This window comes from Bubalus bubalis, chromosome 12 (assembly GCF_019923935.1).
Source record: "Bubalus bubalis isolate 160015118507 breed Murrah chromosome 12, NDDB_SH_1, whole genome shotgun sequence".
In the NCBI taxonomy this organism is placed as follows: Eukaryota; Metazoa; Chordata; class Mammalia; order Artiodactyla; family Bovidae; genus Bubalus; species Bubalus bubalis.
In genome coordinates, this window is record NC_059168.1 from 74,951,583 (window position 1) to 74,977,007 (window position 25,425).

Sequence of the window (25,425 nt, forward strand, 5' to 3'; positions counted from 1 at the left end):
GCAAGCAGGCTTCCTCTAGTCTCAGAGAGCAGGGGTTACTCTCTGGTTGGGGAGCGCAGGTTTCCCATTGCAGTGACTTCTCATTGCGAAGCACAGGCTCCAGGCACACAGGCGTCGGTAGTTGCAGCTCACAGGCTTAGTAGTTGTGGCTGGCGGGCCCGACAGCGTGAGCTCAATAGTTGTGGCCCATGGGCTTATTCGCTCCTCGGCATGTGGAATCTTCCCGGACCAGGGATCAAACTCATGTCCCCTGTACTGGCAGGCAGATTCTTATCCACTGTGCCCCCAGGGAAGTCCTTTTTTTTTTTTGAGTATAATTGCTTTATAATGCTGTGTTAGTTTCTGCTGTACAACAAAGTGAATCAGCTATATGTATATGTATATATCCATCCCCTCCTTCTTGTGCCTCTCATTGCATCCCAACCCCCATCCCACCCATCTAGGTCATCACAGAGCTCCTGCTTAAAATACAGATCAGATTCCTACCTGGTGAGGCTGCTGGTGAGGCTGGTGTGGCTGGTGGGGTTGGGAAATTCTGGCAAGGTCTCAAGTGAGCAGAGGACAGGTTTGAGGCACGAAGCCCAGATCCCCCAGCTGTGTTCTCAGACCACAAAGCAGATGGCTGCCTGGAACCCCAAGAAGTCCCTTGTGGGGCAGGGCCACTCAGGCAGCTGTGAAATCCGCTGCCATTCCCAGGAAGCCCCCCCAACTCATGGCCCTGAGACACTACCAGGCCTTCTCGCCCTCCACCCTCCACCACCATTCCTGGCTCTGGGCTTGTGCTTAGAAATGTTAAATAACAATAATAATAATAACATGTCTGAGTGTGACGCTTTAATAGCCAATCTGTCATTTTCCTACTTTATTCCTGAGATTTTAAGAACTGTGCCCTTCCTGCACAAAACATCAGGGTGCATTTATATTAAAAAATGAAACTAATTAAAATGTTTGAAAACCATAAACCACACCACCATAAAACAGCAGCAGCCCTATTTTTCCAGTCGCAAAAGATTTTTCTTCCTTGTTTTGTGGCCCACCCTGGTGAGCAGACTACGGGAGGTGGGAGCCCAGGGCAGCGGTGTTAACCTCTGGGTGGGACCTCTGGTTTCCTGACTCTGACTGGGAGTCTGAGGGAAGCGAGGCCGGTGCAGCGGCCAGAGGGCTGCACTCAGATGGGGGAGGCTTCAGAACAAGCTACAGTTCAGGTCATCAGAATGCAACCCACTTAATGAGTGCTTGTGTTTTGGGAGGGTTTTCCAAAGGTGAACCCCAGCGCTTAAACACAGTGATGCTGTTGGCTCCGCAGAGCTGAGCTAGGCAGGGGTGGCAGTAGAGTGGGGTTGATTTGTGGTCACTGCCTGTGACTGGCTTGTCCTTCACCACAAATGAGATAGCTACAATGGGGAGGGACACTGCCTTCACAAAAGTCCATAACCGCCTGCCGATGTTGGGGACACAGGTTCCATCCCTGGTCTGGGAGGATCCCACATGCCTTGGGGCAACCAAGCCTGTGAGCCACGCTCGAGAGCCTGTGCTCTGCAACAAGAGAAGCCCAGGCACCACGACTAGAGAGCAGCTCCTGCTCATTGCAGTTAGGGAAAGCCTGTGCGCAGCAAAGACCCAGCACAGCCAAAAATTGGAAAAAAAAAAAAAAAATCCACACCAAATAGACAGGCCAGAGAACCATCTCAGTAAACAAAGTGAGTACATTTGCAGGATGACTAAACGATAGAGAATTCCAGCAATGTGCCCCACACTGGAAGGGCAGGCAGGCAGGATGGTGGGGGCCAGGAGAGGACCACGCACATACACGAGAAAGGCCAGAGTTTCACTAGAGCTTTCCCACGAGGCAAGAGGCATCTGAAGAGCACGGGAGAAACCAGCAAGGCGTCAGTGGTTAAATGCTCACACTTTGCGTTTTCTCTGATAAGAGTCCATTTATCTGAAAAAAAAAATTACCCCCCAGGGAATTTCTCTATACAACTAAATCCATATTATCAGACTCACAGACATGGAGAACAAATTTGTGCTTTCCAAGGGGCAGGGGGTGGGGGAAAGAAGGACTGGGAGTTCGGGATCAGTAGATGCAGACTATTATATATAGAATGGATAAACAATAGAGCACAGGGAACTACCTTCAACATCCTGTGAAAAACCACCATGGAAGAGAATACAAAAAAAATAACGTCTCTATGCGTATAGCTGAGTCACTTTGCTGTACAGCAGAGATGCACACAACATTTTAAATCAACCATACTTCAGTAAAAAAGATTAAATTAAAAAACAACTAAACCCGTATTTTACACGTTGGCACTACCACCTCCAGCATTACTGAGCACTTCCTGTTTGCCCAGGGATGGGCAAGAATTTTTTACCCAGAATTTCCGAAATTCTTACACAGTCCCTCTAAGGTAGTATTGTTGTTGCCCCCATTTTACAGATGAGGAAAATGAGGCTACGGAACGGTTAAGCAACTGACCAATGATGTGCGCCCAAGGCTATCTGTCTTTAAGACCGGTGTCCTTCCCAATTCATGTTCTGCCTCGTGTGGTACCACGGGCTCCCACACACGCCCTGGCCGAGCTCACCTGTGTCAGAGTCAGGGCTTGGAGCTGAAGCTGGGCTGAAGTGTGGGACACAAACTGAGTGGAGATGGGATCGCTGAGGGCCCTAAGCTGCTTTATGTTCAGGGCCAGTTTGGAGTAATTGCACTTTTTAAAAGCAGGTGTGGCAAGATCAGTTTTTCAGTGATGGGGAGAATGGATGAGACGGAGTGGGCAGACTGGAGGCAGGGAGACAGGCAGGGAGGCTTCCTCTGTTCCCCAGGTGATATGATATGGACCATGGTAGTGAAGTGGAAACAAGGAAATGGGTGGACTTGAGAAACATCTGAAGGTGGACCTGATGGGCAGTGATGGGGGTGCTGAGGAGAGGTGATGCAGATGGTGAGGAGAGGTGATGCGATGAAGATGGAGAAGGAGAGTCCCAGTCCCTTACACAGCTGTGTGGGTGGTGGACCTGGCCCTGAGCCAGGAGTTCCAGAAGGAGAAAGCAGTTTGAGGCTGAGGCGACAGGGTTTAATCCTGGGCATTTTCTATTTGAGGGTCCTGGCAGATGTCTAAGGGGAGACATCCAAGCAAAAGAATTGGGAGTCAGAGGCATGGGCTTTGGAGTAAGAAAGGTCTGAGTTCAAGTCCCATTTCTAGCACTTATGAACAAGTTGCCCAGGCTCTGAAACTCTGTCTGCTCGTGTGTGAAATGGGGTTAATTGTGGGCTCACATGAGGTTGTTGTAAGAACTGAAACAGAACATGGCAAACTCTTGGCATGGTGCCTGGATCTCCATAAATGGTTTAAAAAGCAAAACAACAGCAAAAACACAACTACCATCACAGCCACTCACAAGCAGAAGGTGGGTTGGAGCCCAGGACCGACTGTTCAGGACGCAAGTCCTGGATTTGAGATCATCGAATGCAGGAGATGATTTTTCATTTCATGGAAGCACAGTAATTGCTTTGCAAAATGCCCTACTTTGGGACTCCTTGAATCAGTGAGGAACTGGTGTATTTCAAAACGTATTGAATTTATTTGTAGCTATTGACTACAATCACGGAGATGCACACGAAGAACTAGAGGCAGTCACAGCACTTCTCTGAAATGAGAATATATGACCACGGAAAGGTGGAATATGATTTTCAAAAGTGCACAACTATTTTTTTATTGTAAAGCGAGTGAATTTCCACCTTCTTCTAACACTTCAGTTTAATAATTCAACACATACTTACTGAGCACATAGCAGGCCAGTGTGAGATGCTAGCAATGCAAAAGCTAAGAAGACAGAATCTTTTGTCTCAAGGGAAGGGAGGCCACACTTTGAAGGCTGTGGCCATCATAGCAGATCACACCTATGGATTGTGTACTAGACACCAGACAGTCCCATTACTAATTGATTTAATTGCCCTCACCACCCAATAGAGTTGACTATATTATTATCCTCTTTAATAGAAGGGGAAACCTGGCTCTGAGAGACTAAGCAACTTGCTAAAAATCACACAGCTAGAAAGCTGAACTGGAGGAGGGAATGGCAACCCACTCCAGTATTCTTGCCTGGAGAACCTCATGAACAGAAGAGCCTGGTAAGCTATAGTCGATGGGGTCGCAAAGGGTCGGACACGACTGAAGTGGCTTAGCATGAATACATGCAGAGAGCTGAAGCATCAGGGTTTAAAAGCAGTGAGGCTGACACTGAAGTCAAGGCTCCTCGTCCCATCACTGTGCTGGGGTGGAGGCGTGTTGGTACTTCATAGCTGGTGTGTTTACACATCGGGTGTCCCCACTAAGGTGAATGAATGTGGTGGGCTAACCTACTGATTGTCCCACAGTCCACGTGAAAAACCTTCTGACCCTGACTGCCTCTTACATGCCCACCCGCCTCCTCTCTCTAGTCACTCCAGGAGCTCTACTCAAAGTTGCAATCCGGGAACAATGTCTCTAATGATAAAGGGGAATCACTAACTTACCAGTGACCAGCTGCTTCAGAACTCCCCATAAATTTAGCAGTGGTCACAGGAAAATTTTTTCAGCTCCTGGAGTCCCTGGTCAGAGGGGCTTCTGAACAAGGCCAGAGGCATGGGCTGAGTGTCCACCTGCTTTGTCCAGCTCTGCATTTGGGGCAAAAGAGGCTTGGGGCTCCCTCTCATACTCTCCTTTCAGATTTTTCTTGGGGGCAGCCAGGCCACTGCTTCAAGCCAAGTTCTTGACTTCAAAGACAAAAGATGGAGCCTGGCATTAGTCAGGGCCATGTGAAGACACTGGAGGGTGGTGCAGCCAGCAGGTAATGGATCTTTTGGGACCACAGAGCAGGACCAAGAGACCCACTGGAGACGGGTGTCACTGGCCAGGGCTTGCTTTACCGGGGCCAAAGCAGCCGATGCATGACCAGCTCCTGGACCATGGATGTATGGGTGTTTAAATCTCTGCCCCTAAGACAGGCAAAGGTGGGTGTGAGAAGTAGTGGGAAGGGTGCTGCTGACCCCGTGATGCCAAGCAGAGCCCGCCTGGTCCTGGCTGCAAAGCCAGGGTTCCACAGACTGGAGGAAACCAACACAGAATATCCAGACTCTGGGGAAGTTTGCAAGAAAAACCCAGCATCTGGTGTTGGATGCGGCAGTTCCTGATCTCTGCTGGGAAGGAGGGTTTTCTTGGAAGCCTGATGCTAATTTTAGGGAACCTTTGGACCGGCCTTGCACAGGTTTTTCCCACAGCCGTGTGAGCTGTCAGATCAAGGGGCCCCATCAGCCTGGGGAGAGAACCACTGGGATCTCAGAAATGATGCACCCAAATTCCGAGCACCAGTGTCTTCCTCAATTATTTACAAGGAACATGATGTGGTGGAATGGAATCTAATTCATAATGCCTCTTTAATGCCTTTGTAACACAATATTCACAATATTCCCTTCTCATCTCAGCACGTGACACGTTGCCACTATTGAATTCCCATTAATATGAATTATGGGTACAATATATTTTGCCCAATATTCTCTCTCTCCTCAGCCTAATGTTGTGGGAGAATAAAAAATCATACGTTCAGCATATTCTTGACGCACGAGGCGATGGCGGCGCAGACTCTGTCTGCTCCTGCTGGGGTGGAGGTGCCAGAGCTGGGGGGGTCCCCCGGCCCCCGAGCTCAGTTGAGGTGAGTAAGCTGTGGGGCTCGAGGCTTCCCCAACCTCTGCTCTCTTCTCGGGATCCCAGGCACCATCAGATCCAGGTTGTTCCCGCCCCACGGCAGGCCGTGTCTCCACATCGTGGCAGCAACACGAGGAGTCGGGAAGCGGGCTGGAAGGGTGCTCACAATGTGAGCCTGGGCGCTGCACCTCCCGGCTGGGTTATATGGTGAGGGTGAGCGCGGCGCCCACCTTGTACAGTTATTGTGGGAGGCAGTGAATGCATACACTTAGAACCCCGGCCGGCCCTACTAGAGAGCATTCAACAAACATTAGCGACCTCAAGGACATGTTTGGGGCCCTGGCTGGCCAGCAGTCCTGAACTGCATCCTAGGATGGCTTCTGAGTTCTCGAGGAAAGTGCATGCTTGTGCCAGGGAGGTCATGTGTCATGTCCAGAATATACAGCTGGCGAGATTTATAATTGCTGTTGAATGCGACACAGCTGAGACTTCACCTGCAGCCCCAGGTCTTGAGGTGCTGGAGAAAATGATCACAAATACAGCTTCCAATGGCTCCATCATCCCGCAGGACCCTCCTTCCTCAGCGTGTGGCTCCCCGCCGTGCTTGGTGGTCACCTGCTGAGAGTGGGAAGGCTGAGCATCCTCCCAAGGCAGCAAGGCCACCTGGTGAGTCAGGACAGGACTCCTCCGTGACACCAACCCTGCTGTCACCCAGGCCCCACTCCTGGAGGCCCGGCCGCATTCCTGCCTGTTCCTCAGGGGTTCTTCCCCACATGTAAATCCAGCCAGCATCGGTCTGGGTCAGGCATCTTCGTTCGATTGTCCGCCATTCTAGACCCTGTGGCTGGTGCTCTCATTTCTCTGCATAAAGGAAATTCCATGATGAGTCAGCTCTGCCTGGATTTACACAGATATTTCCTCTCTCTTTTGATGGCCGGGCACTTCTTTATTTCTAATTTTTTTTCGCTGTGGTCACATATGAATGACACAGAATTGGCCATTTTTACCATTTTTATAGTACACAATTAGTGGCAGTCATTACATTCACAATGCCATGCAAACATCACCACTATTCTAATCCTTTTTCATGGCCCTAAACAGAAAGTGTACCCATTAAATAGTAACTCCCCATCCTCCACTGAGCTCCTTTCTGTCTGTATGAATGAGGGCATGTATTTTTATAAAGTGTATTTGCTTTGCTCTTTCTTGTGGACCTCACAACAGTCCAGTGAAGTGGGCACTGTTGTGTCCACCTTATAGGTAAGGAAACGGAGTCTTGGAGAGCTTAAGTGTCCTGCCTTGAGGTCACTCATCCAGTGAAACATGGACTTGGGCCTTGAACCCGATCTCCTCCCTTTGACCTGGGGTCTTCCCACCATTCCTGGGAAGAATGCCTCCCAGAAGGGAGATGGTAACAGTTACCTTTTCCTGTTCTTTTTTCTGTTCCCCCAAAGCTGTGCTGACCCTACAGGGAAGGCAGCCATAAGTCACGGTTGCTTCAATCCTGTCTGAAGTTAAAGGCCAGGATTCCATGGCATCTCCAGGGCCCAGCCCATGTTTAAAACCATGGGAACGGCTGAGGCACCAAGAGAGAGCGCCCCCTTGAGGTTGGATATTGCTGGTATTGCTCCAAGCCTACCCGGCAATGCCTGTGGGTAGTTTTGATGATCTAGACAGGCCTTCTGGAATGGAACAGGCCAGAGCAGTCTGAACACAGCCATGAATGTGGACACCAGCTGTGCACAGTGTCATGGGCCAACACAGAAACCCTGAGAAAGAGAAGATGTGGTCTCGAGGCTCAGTATTCCCCAGGACCCTGCGTCTAAGCTGTGTCTACACCTCCCACATAGCTTGGTTCAGCTTGGTTCGTCACCCCTGGGAGGTGTGGGGCTGGACTCTGCAGTCCTAAACATGCTTTGGTCCTGACATCTGTGGTTGTTTCAAGCTGTTGATGCGCTTACCTGCTTCAGTGGGGAGCCCGTGCTATCTCTTTAGGAGATGCTGCTGACTCCAGGGGAGACGTACATGGGAAGATGTTCAGCCAGTTACTCACGTTAACAGATTTCACTGAGGACTGTGCGAAGGGGGCCCATATAGAGCTAGATGCCTGGATCCTGGAGCTGGACTGCCCAGGGCTGAGTCCCAGCCCTGCTAATCTTGGACAAGTCCCCTGGTCTTTCTCATTCTAAGTGATGGTCATCATAATGACCTCAGAGGCCTGTGATGAGAATTTAAAAAATTCCTGTTGGGGACTTCCCTGGTGGTCCAGGGGTTAAGAATCTGATTTGCCATTCAGGGGAAGTGAATTTGATCCCTGGCCAGAGAACTAAGATCCCATGTGCCCTGGGGCGACTAAGCCTGTGTGCTGAAACTACTGAGATCGCCCCCTCTGGAGCCCCTGAGTCACAACCAGAGAGTTCGTGTGCTGCAAAGAAAGATCCTGCACGATGCAGTGATGATCCTGCATGCTGCAACTAAGGCCCGACTCGGCCGAATAAATAAACAAGTAAATAAATTAAAAGTTAATGTTGAGCAGTGCCTGGAACAAAATAATGACTGCACAAATGCTTTAAATGAAACAAATATAAACTGCAGGGAATTAGAGGTAAATGGGAGAAAAATCTCAAGGAGGTATGAATACTTGAGAGAAGAAGTTGTGATCCCAGGACTCCAAATGAGAGAAGGGAAGAGGTGTGGAACCCAGGGTGAAGACCTTGATGTGTAGAATCCATATGGCCAGCATGGCTTTGTTAGTTGCAACACCGACAGTGAGCCCACAGGGCCCTCAGTCTGGCTCACATGCAGGTCTCATCTTCATCCTTATCACAGGCAGACACTGGAATTACTCCTCTTTGAAGACTCATCCACCATGTAGATAGATGTGGGTAAAGTTGAGGTCAAAGGCATGTATTCCTACCTACCCCCACAATAGGTGCTAAATAAAAGAATAAATCACTCCAAAATCACTGTGGATGGTGACTGCAGCCATGAAATTAAAAGATGCTTATTCCTTGGAAGAAAAGATATGACAAACCTAGAGAGCATATAAAAAAGCAGAGACATCACTTTGCCGACAAAGGTCAGAATAGTCAAAGCTATGGTTTTTCCAGTAGTCATGTATGAATATAAGAGTTGGACCATAAAAAAGGGTGAGTGCCGAAGAATTGATGCCTTCTAATTGTGGTGCTGGAGAAAACTCTTGAGAGTTCCTTGGACAGCAAAGAGATCAAACAAGTCAATCCTAAAGGAAATCAACCCTGAATATTCATTGGAAGCTGCAGCTGAAGCTCCAATACTTTGGCCACCTGATGGGAAGAGCCTGCTCATTGGAAAAGACCCTGTTCCTGATGGACAGGGAGGCCTGGCGTGCTGCGATTCATGGGGTCGCAAAGAGTTGGACGCGACTGAGCGACTGAACTGAACTGAACTGGGAAAGATTGAGGGCAGGAGGAGAAAGGGGCAACAAAGGATGAGATGGTTGGATGGTATCACTGACTCAATGGACATGAGTTTGAGCAAACTCCGAGAGATAATGAAGGACAGGGAAGCCTGGCATGCTGCAGTCCATGAGGTTGCAAAGAATCAGACATGACTTATCAGTTGAACAACAAAAAGAATAAATATTCATATGCCTAAATTCATTCTGTCCTCAAATATTTATTGAGAACCTTTATATACTGGGTATCATGTGGACCTTACTCCTATGGACTTCACTGCCTAGTAAGGAGACAAATTAATAAATGGATAGGCACCATATATTATAGGTATTTATATGGACATAAACAAAAGTGTCATGGGAAAAAAGAAATTATAGTATTTTTTTTCACCACAGAGGTGTTAACATTTAGGGTGTCAGTTGCAGGATGAATAAGAGTGTTTCTGGGCAGGCAAGAGAGGGAATGAAAATTCTGGAAAGAGGAAGTGGCAAGTTGCAGAGGCCCTGGAGCCTGAGAGCTCCTCTCATGTGGCTGAAGTGGGAGAAAGGGGTGATGTGCTCAAATGACCCCATGGCTCAGGTACCCAAGGTGTTGGATTCCACTCAGACAGAATAATGGCCCCATGAAATATAGGGGCTGCAAGCTGTGCCCTGGTGTTGGCATTCAGGGAAGCAACGGACAGCAGAAGCCCTGTACACCGCGGAGAGCTGAAATCAATGAGTAACAGGCAGAGAGCATCACAAAGGCCACTGCAGCCGTTTTTAGCAGCCAGTGTGTCAGGTGAGGTCTGGGAGGTGGAAGAAGACATCTATACTGTTGCTTGGGAACTGTCTGTGCTGTGGAGACAGTTTTAAAAATAATTTATTTTTAAAATACAACCAGCATAGGTATTAGTTCAGGTAACAAAAGCCCAGAGGCAAGCAGGGCAGCAGCATTCGGGCTCTGGTGCCAGATTTCTGGAATTCTCTTGTTTTTCTCTTCCTTGTGTGCTGGCTTCACCCTCAGGCTTGTAGCATGATGATTATAGCAGTTCTAGGCATCATGTCCAGACATGACCATGTCCAGAGGAAGAAGGATTTCTTTTTTCTGTGACTCTTCCTTACAGGCAAGAAAACCTTTCCCAAAGCCCCCAGATAGGATTACCCTCGTGTTCTGCTGGCCAGTACTGGGTCCATGACCCTTCCTGAACCATTGACGGGGAAGGGAAATGGGATTGCCACGCCTGGTGTTGAACCACCATAATCCCAGTGGGGACCAGGGTTTGCTTTCCCAAAGTATAGGAAGTGGTGGCTGCCTGAACAGAACTGAGGCTGGGTAGACAGCCAGCAACCCCCACCACAGACCTCAAAGGTCACTTTGTCAAGTCTGGTGTGGTTCTCCACCTTCTGCACCCTCACAGCAAGGGCCACTCGACCCACTCACAGGCTTGGCCATTCTACTTCCCTATTTCTACCTCCTATCCCCTAGCCTGCTGGCTTTAGGGCCACTTCTCACCTGGTAAAGGAGTTCTTATCTGATGCTAGTCTGGTGCTGAGTTGGGCAGGGCATGGAGCACTCTGCTTGCTGGCAGCCCCACAGGGTGGGGGCATGGGGAAACCCCTGTGGCCTTCTGGAAACAAAAGAGGACAGCAAGCTTAACCAAGCTGCTTGGGCCTCGGAGCAGGTCTGGCAAGGAAGGGGTCATGTGGTGACAGAGAGTGCTCTCCTTAAGGGACTGTAGTACTCATCAGCTAGCAGTTTAAGGGAGAGAGGTGCTGATGACTGGCCTTCTGTGATTGGAGTGGGCACCTTGCTTCCTTCCCAGCTCCTAGGACTCCTGTTATGGTGCTAGCGGGTGCAAAACACCTAACCATCATCTCATGAAGCATTAGGAGAGGGGAGGCTGGGGAGGCAGGACCCCCTACCCCAATCATCAAGAAAGGTGTGTGGCAGGCTTCTCTGAATGTAGACTGATGCTCTGCTGGGTTCTCACGGTTCTTTATTTTTTATGTTTATTTATTTACGGCTGTACTGCAAGACATGCTGGGATCTTGGTTCCCCAACCAGGGATCAAACCTGTGCCCCCTGCAGTGGAAGCGTAGAGTCAATCATTGGGCCACCAGGGAAGTCCCAGTCATGGCTCTTTATTTGCCAGAGGAAAATGAGGTTTCCTGCCTACGAGTTCTAGAAGTACAGATTCCCAGTGTAAGTGAATGTACCTGGACCACTGGACATGGCAGCAGAGCCATACAGAGAGTTCTCCTAAGCCTTCATTTTAGGGCAGCGAATACGGTGTTGAAATGGATACTCTGCTATGTTACATCAGCGTCACTCTGCAGGGACTCCACAATGACCCTTCACGGTGGCATGAAGCTCGGGGAGGACTCAAGCCGATGTGGCCACCGGTATCACAACAGTGAGTAAAGCAGGGGTAGGGTCTGCCTGAGTTTGGAGGAGATCCTCCTCGCTGAAACAAAACTGAATCCATAGATGCTGATGGTGAACAAATGAGACCAAGGGGCATTCAGCTCTCCTTTTTAATGCTTGTTTCCCTGAGTTATTTTTAGCATTACAGACAGTTTCCAGTTAACAAATGGGCTGGGTTCTGAAAGTTCATTTGTAATTTGGCTGTTTAGATTTTGGAACATACTTTCCCTATAAAAAAACAATGTTATAAATGGTGATGAGATTCCCAGGCTAGTTCTCCAAAGCCTATTTAACCCATAATGTAGCTAAAATACTGTCCTTCTACAATGAAAAAAAAATTGTTTAATTGCAACATGAGTAATTAAATGAAACAGGGAAAACCATTAAAACTGAATAAGAAGTAGATTTATGTTCATCTTGAATGATGCTGTTTGCAGAAAACCTAATTTAATTTAAGAAGAGGTCTTTCCAAGGGCTTTTTTGGGAATGGTGCAGGATTTATCCTATTAGGGAGAAAGAGCCTGGGCTCTGTCCGATCCGCAGTTATTGTATATTTGCATCATGTAATTGTCTCCCTTTCCTGATTTTAGGCTCCTCAGAAAGTCTTCTGGTCTAAATGTGTTTTCTTATGTGGATTCTCACTGGGCAAAGTCCACGAAGTTGGTCTCCTTGGGGGTGAATTTTTGATTCTGAATCAGTAGGTTAGCATCTGTCTTTGAGAATATCCTGGGAAGAGCAGTGTCTCAGTTCCACCAGCTCTGAGGCAGTGATGGGGTTATGCATTGGAGCCTTGAGGACTGAGGTCCAAGACCTGCCGGTGGGGCATTCTCAAGGTAACGGCATCGGGCAAGGTTCCCTGGGGGCCAGGTGCACTGCCTTCTCCATGGCAGCACCATCCTCACCAGGGGTCTCCTTTCAGATCTCCCTAGGGCAGCTCTTGGTGTGGATGGCTTGGGTGTCACCCAGGTATGTATAAGTCACACCAGTCCCCTGTTGATTTTGTCCACCAGGCCATATAGATTGGTTTATCGGATTGGTCCTATTCTTTCTGTTTGAGGAATGCAAGCCTTGGCCAGAAGCTAGAGAGTGAATAACCGTGTTTAAGCAAGTGTGCTGGCAGCATGGGGGCGGGGGCTGCATATTGCAAGAATTAACGCAAAGGCTTCCTGTCCTTTGGTGTCTGCCCCTTTGCAATGTGGTGAAGCACTTTCTAACCAGAGGCAGGACCTTTTTCCCACTTGATTTTGACTTGGCCTTGTGACTGCTTTGACCAACAGGATTTTAGCAAAAGTTCCTCAAGCACAGGCACCTGTGCCCTGAGCCTTGGCTTCTTTCTGCTCCTGGAAGTCTGAGAACTTCCAGTGTGCAAGCCTGCAGTAGCTGTACAGAGGATGGCAGGCCACACGAAGAACTGAGATGTCTCGGCCGACAGTCTGCTAAGCACAGATGTGTGAGTGAGGCCATCCTAGAATGAGCCACTAGCAAGTAGCCACCATGCAGCTGACCACAGGCAAGTGAGAGAACCCAGTCCAGAACTGACAACAAACCCACAGAACTGGGATGGTTTTATGGTTGTTACGAAGCAAAAGCTAACTTCTATACACAACTGGCTCCAGTCAAGCCCATCTCACAACCTTCCTTCAGAGTCCACAGCTGCCTTCTATATAGATATGGTTCATCCCTTACAAATATGGTAACACATATAACCTTCTCCCTTCTCTTTGTCCCTTTCATCAAAAGTCTAAGAAATCAAGCCACTCAAATCTACCCTGCCCGAACTACAGGCTTTGGAACAGATGCTTGGGCAATCATGACATTTTTCAATTTTGCACACACTTCGTGACTGACGGATGGATTTTAAGTCAATGAGGATACAACCCGGACTGTGGCTGCCACTTAAAGTTCAGGCGAAACCCATTAGCTGGGCACGAACAGGCACAAGTCGTCTCACAATGCATTATCAGTGCCTGGTAATGCATCACAAGGGAGATCACAAACCTTTGTTCATGGGGCAAGAAACGGCCTTCTGGGGAAGCACACACAGTCTGGAAATGTGCCATAAAAGGGGCTTGAGTGATTCTCCCAACTTACTGAGCCCACTCTGTAGTCCTTGGTTTTCAATGTGGAAACAGGAGACGAGAGACGACTACTTCTCATTCTGCAACTGTGCAAAGCTGCTTTTCTATCCATTCTTGGACCCCCAGAACCACAGGAGAGGAGGCCCCCTCTGCTGGTGGTCTTGTGGTCATTCTCATGATTCCCCACAGCAACCCCAGATCATCCCCCCCCCCACCCTGATGAACATTTCTCCAAAGAATTTAGGTCATGTGAAGAAGTCATTGTCTCTGGGGTCATTAGGTCCCCCCTGAAAGCCTCAAATGCCCATAAATATCAAAAAATCTGAGGAGAGAGCCTGCAGATTCCATGGCCCCTTTTGGTTTTCCCTAGGCCTGGGACACAGGCGAAGTCTCTCTCTTCCCGGCCTAGATTTATTTTCAAGGGTTTAGCTCTGAGGAATGACGGGAACGTTTCAGCATGAGTGCTCCTGACCACGTGGAGAAAAGCCCCCGATACATTTCACAGACATCAGCGAGGATCCTGCAAAGTCCATTCTTTCAAGAACAAAATTGCATTTTATGAAGCCATCCCTTTTCTGTTTCATCTGTCAAGCAGGTTTGCTGAGAATAATTTAAATTTCATGCAGCGGCAACTGCAGGGCCGTGGAGTTTCCTTTCTATCCCATAAACAGGCCTGGCAGCCGTTGTGCTTCTCAGCGGCACTTTCCCCCTGGGCCCTTGACTGCCTGGAGCCTAGGGCCAGAGTACTGGCTCCCAACAACAGGGGGATTGGTCTCCCCCAAATATATGAATACTTTGTCGAACTCAGTTTCTCATTTACCTTTCCAAAATGAACTTTTATTGAGTGTCTAACAAGTGGCAGGTACTAGTCTATGCTTTTCTGCACATATTAGTTTAACCAATTCTCACAACACTTCCATGAGAAACATATCATTATCATTCCCATTTTACAGACAAAGAAACTGAAGCTTGCAGAGGTCCTTGGCTCCTCTGCGGTAGACACAGGATTCAAACCCATTTCTGTTGGACTCAAGGGCTTGAAGTTCTCACCAGCTGTGCAATGTTGAGTTGACACAATCTTCAGCCTAGATTTTTTCTACTTATAACACAAGAGGTAAATATACCCATTTTCTTGCCAAAATTCAGTGTCTGCTGTCAGCTAGGTGGATGAGGGGATGGGAAAAGTTATCATAACAATGCTGCAATGTTGGTTACCATGGTGAATACACTGTGCCAGGCAGCCTGGGCTGGGGAAGGAGCCAGCCCAGGCTGGTTCTGTTTCTCACTCCGTAGGTGACCTCTGCAAGTCTTTTTTTCTCAAAGTCTCACTCTTCTGACTTACAAAATACAGGGGTGGGGTTGCATGCTTACTTTTCTTGGGCTCTGGAAACTTGGGTCCTAGAGGATTAAGAGCTGACCTATGCCCCAGGGAAGCAGTTTATCAGTCTGAGCAAGTGTGTGTCTGTGTGTGTTGGACTGTGTGTGAGTGTGTGTGTGTGTGTGTGTGTGTGGTATGTATCTGGCTAGGCCCTCACCATGCTTCAGTCACCCAGGAGTTGTGTTTGTCCAACTGGCCTTTCGGCCTTACATCTAAAACATGCAAGAAATCTTCAGGCCCTGGAAAAAGGAAGAAACCAAAAGATCAACTCAGGCCTGGAGGCTGCAGTGACAGAAGAATTGCCATCATTTCCCTGAGCAGCCGCTGGGAGCACAGCCAGCCTTCCTCGCCCTGGAGAGCCAGGACTGCCCCTAACGCTGGGCAGAAGCAGCCCCACACTGGGCAGGGCAGATGAAGGGGCTGCCGTCTCTACGTGGGTGGTGACGGCCTGGGCTACGGGGGTGCCTGCAGCCGGCAGACGCTGTGACGCTCCCCCTGCTCCACGTCCAGCCCACTGCAGATGCTAAGGCCTGAAGGTGCCAACATTTGTCATCTCAGGGGTGGTTCTGGCTCACGCAGCACTAGACCCTCTACCGAGGAAGCCGGGCCAGGACATTCAAGCAGCATATACCAATATGGGGTGCTGAAAGTGAAAGTGGAGAGGTGCAAGTGTTAGTCGCTCAGTCGTGTCTGACTCTTTGCAACCCCGTGGACTGTAGCCCACCAGGCTCCTCTGTCCACGGAATTTTCCAGGCAAGAATACTGGAGTGGGTTGCCATTTCCTTCTCCAGGGGATCTTCCTGACCCAGGGATCGAACTCGGGTCTCCTACGCTGCAGGCAGGTTCTTTACTGTCTGAGCCACACGTGGGGCGGGGCGGTAGGAATACACAAAAGGAAGTGAAAGCCACAGCTCTGCTTCTGGCTTCCATGCAGCTACCTGCCTCCCCAAGTCGTCCACCAGAGGGGGCCTCTGCCCTGAGTAGACACTGGGTTTTCAGGACCTCCCTGGTGGTCTGGTGGTTAAGAATCCACCTTCTAATTCAGAGCACTTGGGTTCAATCCCTAAGTTCAATCCCTAAGAAGTAAGATTTCCCCCATAGCACGGAGCAACTATACGGGTGTACCACAACTACTGAGCCTGAGCACCACATCTAGAGGGTCCATGCATCACAATGAAAGATCCCTCATGACACAGTGAAGACAGGATGCAGCCAAAAACAACAACAAAAAAAGTCCCTGGGCTCTCTTGGAGGAAAGGGCCCATGGCTGACAAAAGCTTTAAGGTGCTCACTGCCATCACCCATTACTAGGTGGTGCTAACTCAGTCTCTGTTTGAGGCCCATTGGATCCCCCTTCCCTCCAGCCCGTCTTGCTGACATGTCACCATGGTCATGTCACAAGGTCAGCTTAAGGCCTGCGTGCATGCTAAGTTGCTTCAGTTGTGCCTGACTCTTTGCGACCCTATGGACCGTAGCCCACCAGGATCCCCATCCATGGGATTCTCCAGGCAAGAACACTGGAGTGGGTTGCCATGGCCTCCTCCAGGGGACCTTTCTGACCTAGGGATCGAACCTGCGTCTCTTATGTCTCCTGCATTTACAGGCGGGTTCTTTACTGCCAGCTGGGGAGCCCCAGCTTGAGGCTTAACCACTCAAAAACTCAGTTCCTGTCCCTGCCTGCTTGGGGCCTAGCTCTTGTTTTCTTATCTGAAGCCTTACCTTTTCCTCTTGGTGAGGCCAGAAAATGATCACCTTTCCTTACGGGGCGTGGCCTTGTCCCGTAAGCCTCCCCTGGGAGACGGGGACAATGATGATGACCATAGTGCTCTATAGGACATGTCCTGTGTGCCGGGCTTGATGTGATTCTGAACTCTTTACTTGAGTTTTAACTCACATGATCCTCACAACTCTGACAGGCAGGTACGACCACTTATTCCCATGTTACAGAAGTGAGGCCCAGAGAGGTTATGCAACTGGCCCAGGGTCACTCAGTCAGCACGAGATAGAATGGAATTCAAATCCAGGCAGTCTGGCTCCAGAGTCTGTCTCCCTCCATTCCACAAAGCAGCCTCTGCCAATAGCCTCAACGGGAGAGGCATCCTCGGGTCACTCGGTTGCACCATCCAGGCCGCAGATTTGTTATATCCTGGCCCATGAGTTTCCTGAGGGCAAGAGCCAAACCTTGGCTGCTCAGTGAAGACGCAACTGGTCGACCAGGCAAACCACAGATACCTCCTGGTGGCTTGCCTGTCACTCGATGTGGTCCCGTCTCGGCTTAGACAAATAGGCTGGGGACAGGAGTCTGGGGGGTCGGCAGTTAGGCCAGAAGGGCGGAACGGAACCAGAGCCCAAGTTCAGCCCCAAGGCCCCGGACGGAAGCCTCTGCTGTATTTTGTCCTCCCTGCCCGCCCCTACTCCCTTCTGAGCACCCCAGGAATCCAGGGTGCAATCAGGCACCTTTGCTTGACTGGACAAGCCTCTGCAGGTGTGAAACTGGGCTGGAGATGGTTACGGGGGAAGGTGTGCCAAGGAGCTGGTTGTCCACAGAGGCATGAACTTTTGGCCCCTCTCCCCTCCCAGCCACCCAGCTTTTTCTTGCCCAGCTGTTGTTTTCTGTCTGAGGCCAGGTTCCTTTCCTCTGTATGCTGTGGTTTGGGGCCCAGCCAGAGATGATGAATATCAAGCTGCTTGAAAGCAAAGCAGGAGCCGTGTGGGCAGGGCAGGCCCACCCCGAGTTTCCCCTCCACTTCCCTGGCTTGGCAGAGCCCAAACCCTGGCCCGAGGCTCAGCCTGACACTGTCCCTAAAAAGGCCTCCATCCCTGAGAGGGTGGAAACCATCAAGAGGGCTCCCGCGCCCAGCTCCTCCCTGCCCACCTGGAACCCCGGCCGTCAGCTCCAGACGCTGCCATCCTCCACATGGTCAACAGCTGGCCTAGCTGAGCGGCTGCCAGATGCGGCCGGTGGGGTGGCCGGCTGGGTCCCCTGGGCCGAGGTCACTGCCCCCGGAGCCATCCTGGGGGCTGGCGCCTGGGGAGGAATGTGTTTGGCTGGTCCAGGGGCCTCGTGCCCACATTAAGCCTCCGTTTCCTCTCCCCTGTCCAACATTCCTTCCCTTTCCACCTCAGTGGGGCGGTGTTTTCATAACAGGAAAATGAAATCAATAAGGCACTGCCGAAGATGTCAGTGCGCTCCAAGCTGGCCTCCAGTGGCTCCATTGTCTCGGGCCTCTGCCGGGCACTGCGTCGGCAGCACTCACAGTTATTAATGGGAAGCGGGGCTGAAAGGGAGCTTTGAAAATCGCCGAGACAAAGGCTCAGCACACCTGGAGCGCCACTTTCCAACACCACCGCCACCTCACAATGGCTGGGGCTGGGGCTCCCCTGCCTTTAACTTTTCCTGCAACTTTTATGAAAGCACAAAAGACTAGACACACACACACATACACACACACACACGCTGGCCCTGAGACGGCTCCTAGGAGGCAGCTCTGAATGCCTGGCAGAGGTGACGGGACCTGCAGAGCGCCTGCTTGCCCAGGACACCGGGTGGCCGTGAATGGGCTTCCGGCCACCAGCCTGGGGCCCGTCCCTCCAGGGACTCTGAGTGGCCCGAGGGGCACCAGCTCGGCCGGAAGCTAGGCAGGAGCCTTAGCGACATTTTTACTTCCGTGGTCGCGGTTGGTAACCCAGACTGTTTTCTGCTGTTGCTTCTGGGAGCTGGAGCCACTTCTGGAAGAGGGAAAAATGACCTGAAACTGACACCCTTGAGGCCTGGGTTCCTCCAGGAAGGTCCCCCCTCAGACCTCTCCCATAGACTTGGTTCCTCCGTGTCCTCAACTGGACAAAAGTACTGATGTCACGGGGTTGTCTGGGGCTTGGGGGGGACCCTGGGTGTGCGTACGCTTGGTACGAACGCTGGTTGATACACAGCAGTTTTATGACCATTTAGGACCAACTGCTGGGCAGAATCTTTTTGCACACTTGTCACCGGAGCCCCCAGGGGTCTTACCCATCTACAGTCACCCACTTACAGACCCTCTATCACCACCTTAGAGTTTCACAGCCCTTTCGCTGGTTAAATGCCTTTTGTCCATGTGACAGAGGACAACACACGGCCTCAGCACCTGCTTGTCTTCCTACAAGTTAGGCACAGAGAGAGAGGCTTTATGGAAACTAAAACCACGTGAACTTGAACAGTTGCCTGGCGCGGCCCCAGGGACACCCATACTCTGGAGAAGGAAGCATCCGGCTGGGGACTGTGGGGGAGCAGGGCTCCCCTGCCCGGCTCCTGCTCGCAGCGGACACCAGAGGGCTCTTACCTTGGCGGTGGTGGCGGGGGCGGAGCTGGCCACAAGGCTGGTGATGGCCTCGCCGCTGCCAGTGGTGCAGGGCGTGGGGGCCGTGGCAGGTGTGGGCAGTCGGGAGGGCACCACGGGCAGCGGCAGAAGGCCGGGCCGGGTGCTGAGGCTGCTGGCGGAGCTGCCCCCCGCCCCAGCGGTGGCGCTGCAGATGCTGGTGGTCCCATGCGTCCCGTTGGCACTCCACTCGCGGCGGTCCCAGCCTACCCGGTAATCTCTTTCGAAGCGGCTGTGGTGCCGGGACATCTCGCTGGGCCGCAGCTGCTCCTCACGGGGAAACAGAGGCCGGACCTGTGGGCAGAGAGTGGGGAGGAGGGCAGTTTAAATAAAGGGCAGCCCCGCCGGGATGCGAGGACAGCCACGGCCGTCAGTGCCCATTAAACATCTTCTCTGGGCGCAAAACCGTTCGCTCATTTCATATTCACAGCAAGCCCACAAAGCATGGATCATTAGCCCCATCACAGATGAGGAATAAATGATTGGTCCAGGATCACATGGCAGAAGTGTAGTCAATGAGATTTGAATCCGGTCATGGTTTAAAGTGATGCTTTCTGTTCGGTAGCATCACATTGCCCTGGACGATGCAGACGTGTGCCTGCTAATTATAACTAGGACTTTGTCCCCCCCATCCCTGCTGTGAAAACAAGATCCTGTGGACCCCTCAGGCTCTGTTATCCTCAACCCTATGGTAAGGTGAAACAGCCATGTCGGGAGATTCACTTTGTGGTGAACGAGGACCTTGACAACAGATCTCATTTGATCCTTAGAGTGGCCTGTGAGTTGGGAAGGTCATCCTCACTTTATGGGCCAGGGAATTCATTAAGAATAAGTGATTCCCTCAAGGTCCAAAAGCTAGAAGGTGAGAATGTGGCCAGGATCTCCGGCCTCCAGACCGTGACTTAGTGTAGGACTCAAGTCCGAGGTGTTAAGCTTTAGGGAGTTGAGAGTTTTCTTTTATAACCTGCGACTCAGTTGCTGGCACCAGAGTCCCCCGGGCTCCCCAGCCTCTGTGAACCAGACTGTCTCCATGCAGCTTTCCCGAATATCCGAACAAAAGGCCCTCCTTGTTGTCATGGAGACCTAGACACACCAGATACCCCGAGGGCCTCCTGTATCATCAGGGATCGAATTTTGCTCAGCACGACCATGACTTGCCTGGCTCTGCACCAGTCACCCTCAGTCAGGAAGGATGTAAAGATACAGGAAAGGCTGTCCTAGTGGGCGAGGCCTCAGTGAGGCACATGCAGAGGGGAGAAGTTAGTGCTAGGGTGCCAGGGGCAGACTGAGGTGTTGTCTCCCTGCACATCACATCCCCAGCTCTGCTCCCAGCTCAGGCACGACGTGGTTCTCTTTGATTTTTTTCCTTTCTCCACACACTTTCTGTCTAGGGTGTGAGCTCCTGGAGGTCAAGGACAGCTCCTGGCTCACTTTCCTAACCTGTCAGTCCAGCTCAGCTCGGGCTGGGGGCTCTGGAATTGCTGACTAGTACATGGACCGCTTTATTTTACAAACTTACGTTAAGCCTGATACCACTCTGGTCCTTGCACATCCAGACCTAGGTGCCAGCTTCTAGTGCCACAGAACCAGAGCCTGGGCCAACCCAATCCAGGCTGTGACGGACAGGGCCCTGGTAGCAGCTGTCCCCTATCTTGGCACTGTCCCCTCCGCTGGATACTTGACCCCCCACAGCCTGGGCTAAGCCTGCAGGTCCACCTGAAGCAGAGATGACTGTCCCTGTTAAGTTGGATGGTGGGCTCACTTAATTTCATTGCTATGCTTCGTAGCTTATACCATGCCACAAAAATTGTATTCAATAGTAACAAAAGTTGTTTTTTCATCTATTCAATAGTAACAGCATCAAAATAAAAATGAACCTCCCTTTGATTATCCTCACAAACTTTTCCAACTGATGTTCTCAGGAGAGCTGGCTATGCTTGGTTCTGATCATGGTCCCTGCTCCTGCTCTGTCATCTACTCCTGTGTGGCTCTGGTCACTCCTCTGGGGTCATTCTCACTGAGGTCAAGAAGGACCTATTTGTCCTATCCAATGGGAAGTTTATGCCCATGTCTTCCTTAACCCCCCTCCCCACCTTTCTTGGCACAGCCGACCTTCTGGAAAGCTCCTCTGTGCAGTCTCGTCGACATTACGTTCTCTCATTTTTCCTCCTTCCTCTGCCACCCCTCCTCCTGTCTGTGCAGCAGGCTCCTCTTTCTTGGCTCTTTTTCAAGGGCCCCTATTTCCTCTTCGTTTCCCACCCTCCGCCCTGTCCCTGGACGACCTCATTCAGCCATGTTTCCTGGAGCCTCCCTCGCCTTGCACCACGCCCCCCATCCTGCTGCCTGAAGGTACCTAAACATGGTTCATCCTTAAATCAACGCATTGTTCTTTTGCCCAGACATGCATTCTCAGGAATTCCCTCTAAGAGAAAGCCATCTGCCTGTCCCCACGTCTGTCCCCGTACCTCCCAGCAGGGCTTTTGCATCTGTTGCTCTAGTTGTTTCTCAAAATCTGCCTCCCTCCATCTGCACATTCACCCCAAATCATGCCTCCCACATACATTATCTCAACTGGTCTTCTGCCCCCAGCTTCATCCTTCTTGTCCATCCTCCACCAACAGCCCTTGTGGCTTTAAAAAAAAAACTTTGTTTATTTTATTATTACTGCCTTTTGAATCTTCTGGCCGTGCCTTGTAGTGTGTGGGATCTTAGTTCCCCAACCGGGGACTGAAACCAAGTCCCTGCATTGGTGGTGTGTAGTCTCAATAGCTGGACCGCCAGAGAAGTCTCTCCCTTATGGTTTTTTAAAGCACAGGTCTGGTCACCATCCTTTTCTCTCCTGCTTTAAATACTACCCTTCTGATAACGATCCAGACTCCTTAGGGTAGCCAGGGGATTCTTGAGCATCTGGGCTGGCTCTCTTTTTTGGCATCATCATTCATCATCATTCATTCATTAATGGGCTTCCCTGATAGCTCAGTTGGTAAAGAATCCACCTGCAATGCGGGAGACCCAGGTTCGATTCCTGGGTAGGGAAGATCCGTTGGAAAAGGGATAGGCTATACACTTAAGTATTCTGGCCTGGAGAATTCCATGGACTGTATAGTGGTTGCAAAGACTGAGCGACTTTCATTTTCACTTTTCATTCTTCCCATCCCGGGGATGAGGTGCTGTCATTCCAAACACATTACAGTTTCTGAAGGTATCTCGCCCTCTGCCTGTGGACAAGCCCACCCTGTTCCTCTGCCAGAACCGGCTTCCCCTGAATCTGGCTAAGTCCTGTGTGTCTGTTTTGACCCAACTCAGCCATTGACTCTTCTCAGAGGTTGTATTAACCACTCCTTTCCCAAGATCAGGTGAGAGAGCTCCTCTGTCCCCCTGAACATCTGTACCCACCACCATTCCAGCATCCATGGATGGCTGTTGTACATTTGCTACCCTTGAGAGTAAACTCCAGGCTTTATTGTTTCTATAATCCCAGCACCTAGCAATGCCTGGCTTAGAAGAGTATTTAGGAGATATTTGCTGGATAAATAAACACATGTTTATTTCTTCTTAATTGCTCAATGTTTAAGGAAGGGACAAACACATTTGTGCAAAAGGAGAATCTTAGACATAAAACTTTGAGTCTTCCAGCTGGAAATTCCCTGAAGGCACTGGAGCTAGGAACTGTCCTTTCTAAGAAAGCAGACCTGGAGTCTCTGAGGACAGCTCTGAAAGGAGGATCTACATGTCCAGGGGCAGCTGAAACCCAGGGCCTAGACTCTGGTCTCCTGAGGTTCACCTGTCAGGGCAGGGCTCTTGCTATTACCAGTGCCCTTGGGGTGACTGCCTCCCTAGGCTGGATCCTAAGTGGGGTAGACATGATGCTCCAAGTTTAAAACACAGTGTCCTCTTTCTGACCATCCAGAAAGACCTCTGAATCCTCCCTCATAATTAACTTGGGATCATGTATCTGAATTCACGCAGACAGAATGAGTGGGGAAGGGATGAAGGCCATTTCCAGAACTCTATCTTTAAAAACATCTGGTGTGACCCTCTGCTTGCCCTGGTGACCTCAGAGGCCACATCTCCCAGCCAGTGCCATTATCTGATGGAAGAGGGTTGCCCCCCCATCTCAACCCCAGTGCCAAACTCGGCACAATTGGTACATAAATCTTTATCTTTAAGGCCGTGAGATTGGCAGTTTATTTGTTACTAAGTCTAACCTGGCCTGATTGGCACTAAGTCAGCCCCTACTTTCCTACAGAACAACACAACCTCCCATATTGTCAAGGAACCATCTCCTTCCAGCTGCTGAGGATGGAGATCAGGAGGGCTGGCGTTCAGGTGGCCTGCACCCCTGAGACAAGCCCAGAGCTGGCACAGCGTGTTTGGGATCCAGTCACAGGGCCCTCCTGGGCCCCAACAACATCTCTGATGCCGATCACACCTCTCAGCTTGCTACCTTGGAGAAGAGGGGCCCCCTGGACCACACTGTGGCTCTCTTCTCCTCACAGCCTTGGTGCATGGCAGAAAAGCCAGCTCAGAAGCTGTGCCTCTGCCCATCCCCGTCCTGCTGTGCATCCATGTGAGTCTCCTGAAAACACCAGAGAGATGGACACTCAGGCAGCTGGAGGACCCACAGTCTGGGCTCGGTCTCGTTAAGTGTATTCAAGACAAAGGTCAGCTATTTGCATGGCAGGTTTGGGCTCGACTTCATCCCTCAGTTTAATTTCCCCTTTCAAAACGGAATGAAAGGCGCATGCTGCCTGGTGTACCAGGGTGAGACGGCAGAGGGCCAGCGCCAGAGGTGGCTGCGTCAGTATTTCCTGCTGGGCTGCGGCCTGTGGGCTCCCAAGTGCATCTGGGGCTGGAGGAAGCGTTTGCCCGGGCTGGAGGAGGCCTCAGGCGCACGAGGCATTTCAGACGAACCTGGTCAAGCAATTACAGACAAAACATGCAGAAATGCTTCCTCGTCAAGGTGCACACCCGGCAGGCGGCCTGTGAATGGGCAGAGCCCGGCTTGGGGCCCGGGCACGAGAGAGAGGAGGGAGCCTGGCCACAATCATTCCCAGGTCCGGGGCTCTTAATCAGGGAGCAGGCTTGCCCCTGGGTGGGGTGATTGTGTGGCCAGCATCTTTTAAATTACACCAAGTGTGAAGAAAGATCTCTAGGATCTAAAAAGTCTTAATTTGTGAGTGGGGGCCAGGTTAGCCTGAGGTCCAGGGTAGAGACGTATAGGGGGAGGTCCTGGGTTCAATCTGAAGAGTCTCCCAGGAGTGTTAATCACTCAATCGTGTTCGACTCTTTGCAACCCATAGCTGTAGCCCACCAGGCTCCTCTGTCCATGGGATTCTCCAGGCAAGAATATTGGAGTGCATTGCCATACTCTCCTCCAGGAGATCCTAAGGGGCAAGTCCCAGATTCAGTCTGAAGAGCCTCCCAGAGGCGGGGGTTTTACTTGGAAGGCTTGGCTGTGGCTGCTGGGGTGCAGGGAGGGCACCCACTCCTTCACTAGGGGCGTTGATCTCTGCACCATCCAAGGGATGCTGGGCTGGCAGAGACGATGGGAGGGGGTCGGGGCCCCCAACTGGGGTGGGTGGAAGCCCATGTTTGCTTGCCTGAAGCCTCACACCTCCCAGTTCCCTAAAGGCATGCACCACCACCAGCTTGCATTGTGGCCCCACGTGCAGACACTGGGTTTCCACTCTTCCAGAACCAGACCTAGATTCAGAGACCCTGGGCCTAGCACACCACTGGGGAAGCTGGTCCCCGACCCTGGTTCCCAGTTGCTTCTCTCTGCACACGCCTCTCCTCCCCTGGGGAGAGTGAGGGGAGGTGAGGCCCTGCTCACAGAATTGCAGTGGAGGGGAAGAATGGGGTGAGCACGTCACCCTGGGACACTCCGGAAGGGCCCAAGGGCTGCTGTGGATGCACAGCCATTGGCCCTGCACCACCCCGCCCCCAAGCCCTGCCCCTACCTCCCCGTTCAAAGCCACACAGACAGTGCACACAGGTAGACACCAAGCCTAAGGACAGAGCCCCCCAGCACCCTAAAGGGGGAGGAGGCCCACACTGACCGGCTCCAGGGAGAACAATGAC

The 25,425-nt window shown here is 51.1% G+C and overlaps 1 protein-coding gene across 6 annotated transcripts in view; it reads right to left on the reverse strand.

The window, feature by feature from the left end:
* Nucleotides 1–25,425, reverse strand: part of KLHL29 (kelch like family member 29) — a 331,437-nt gene that overhangs the window by 126,183 nt on the left and 179,829 nt on the right. For all 6 annotated transcript variants that reach the window (XM_025261505.3, XM_044926203.2, XM_045162299.1 and 3 more), the window contains one exon: nucleotides 19,306–19,635. In XM_025261505.3, the coding sequence (XP_025117290.3) occupies nucleotides 19,306–19,590 (285 nt within the window). In that variant the 5' untranslated portion in view covers nucleotides 19,591–19,635. The remainder of the gene's footprint in view (nucleotides 1–19,305; nucleotides 19,636–25,425) is intronic.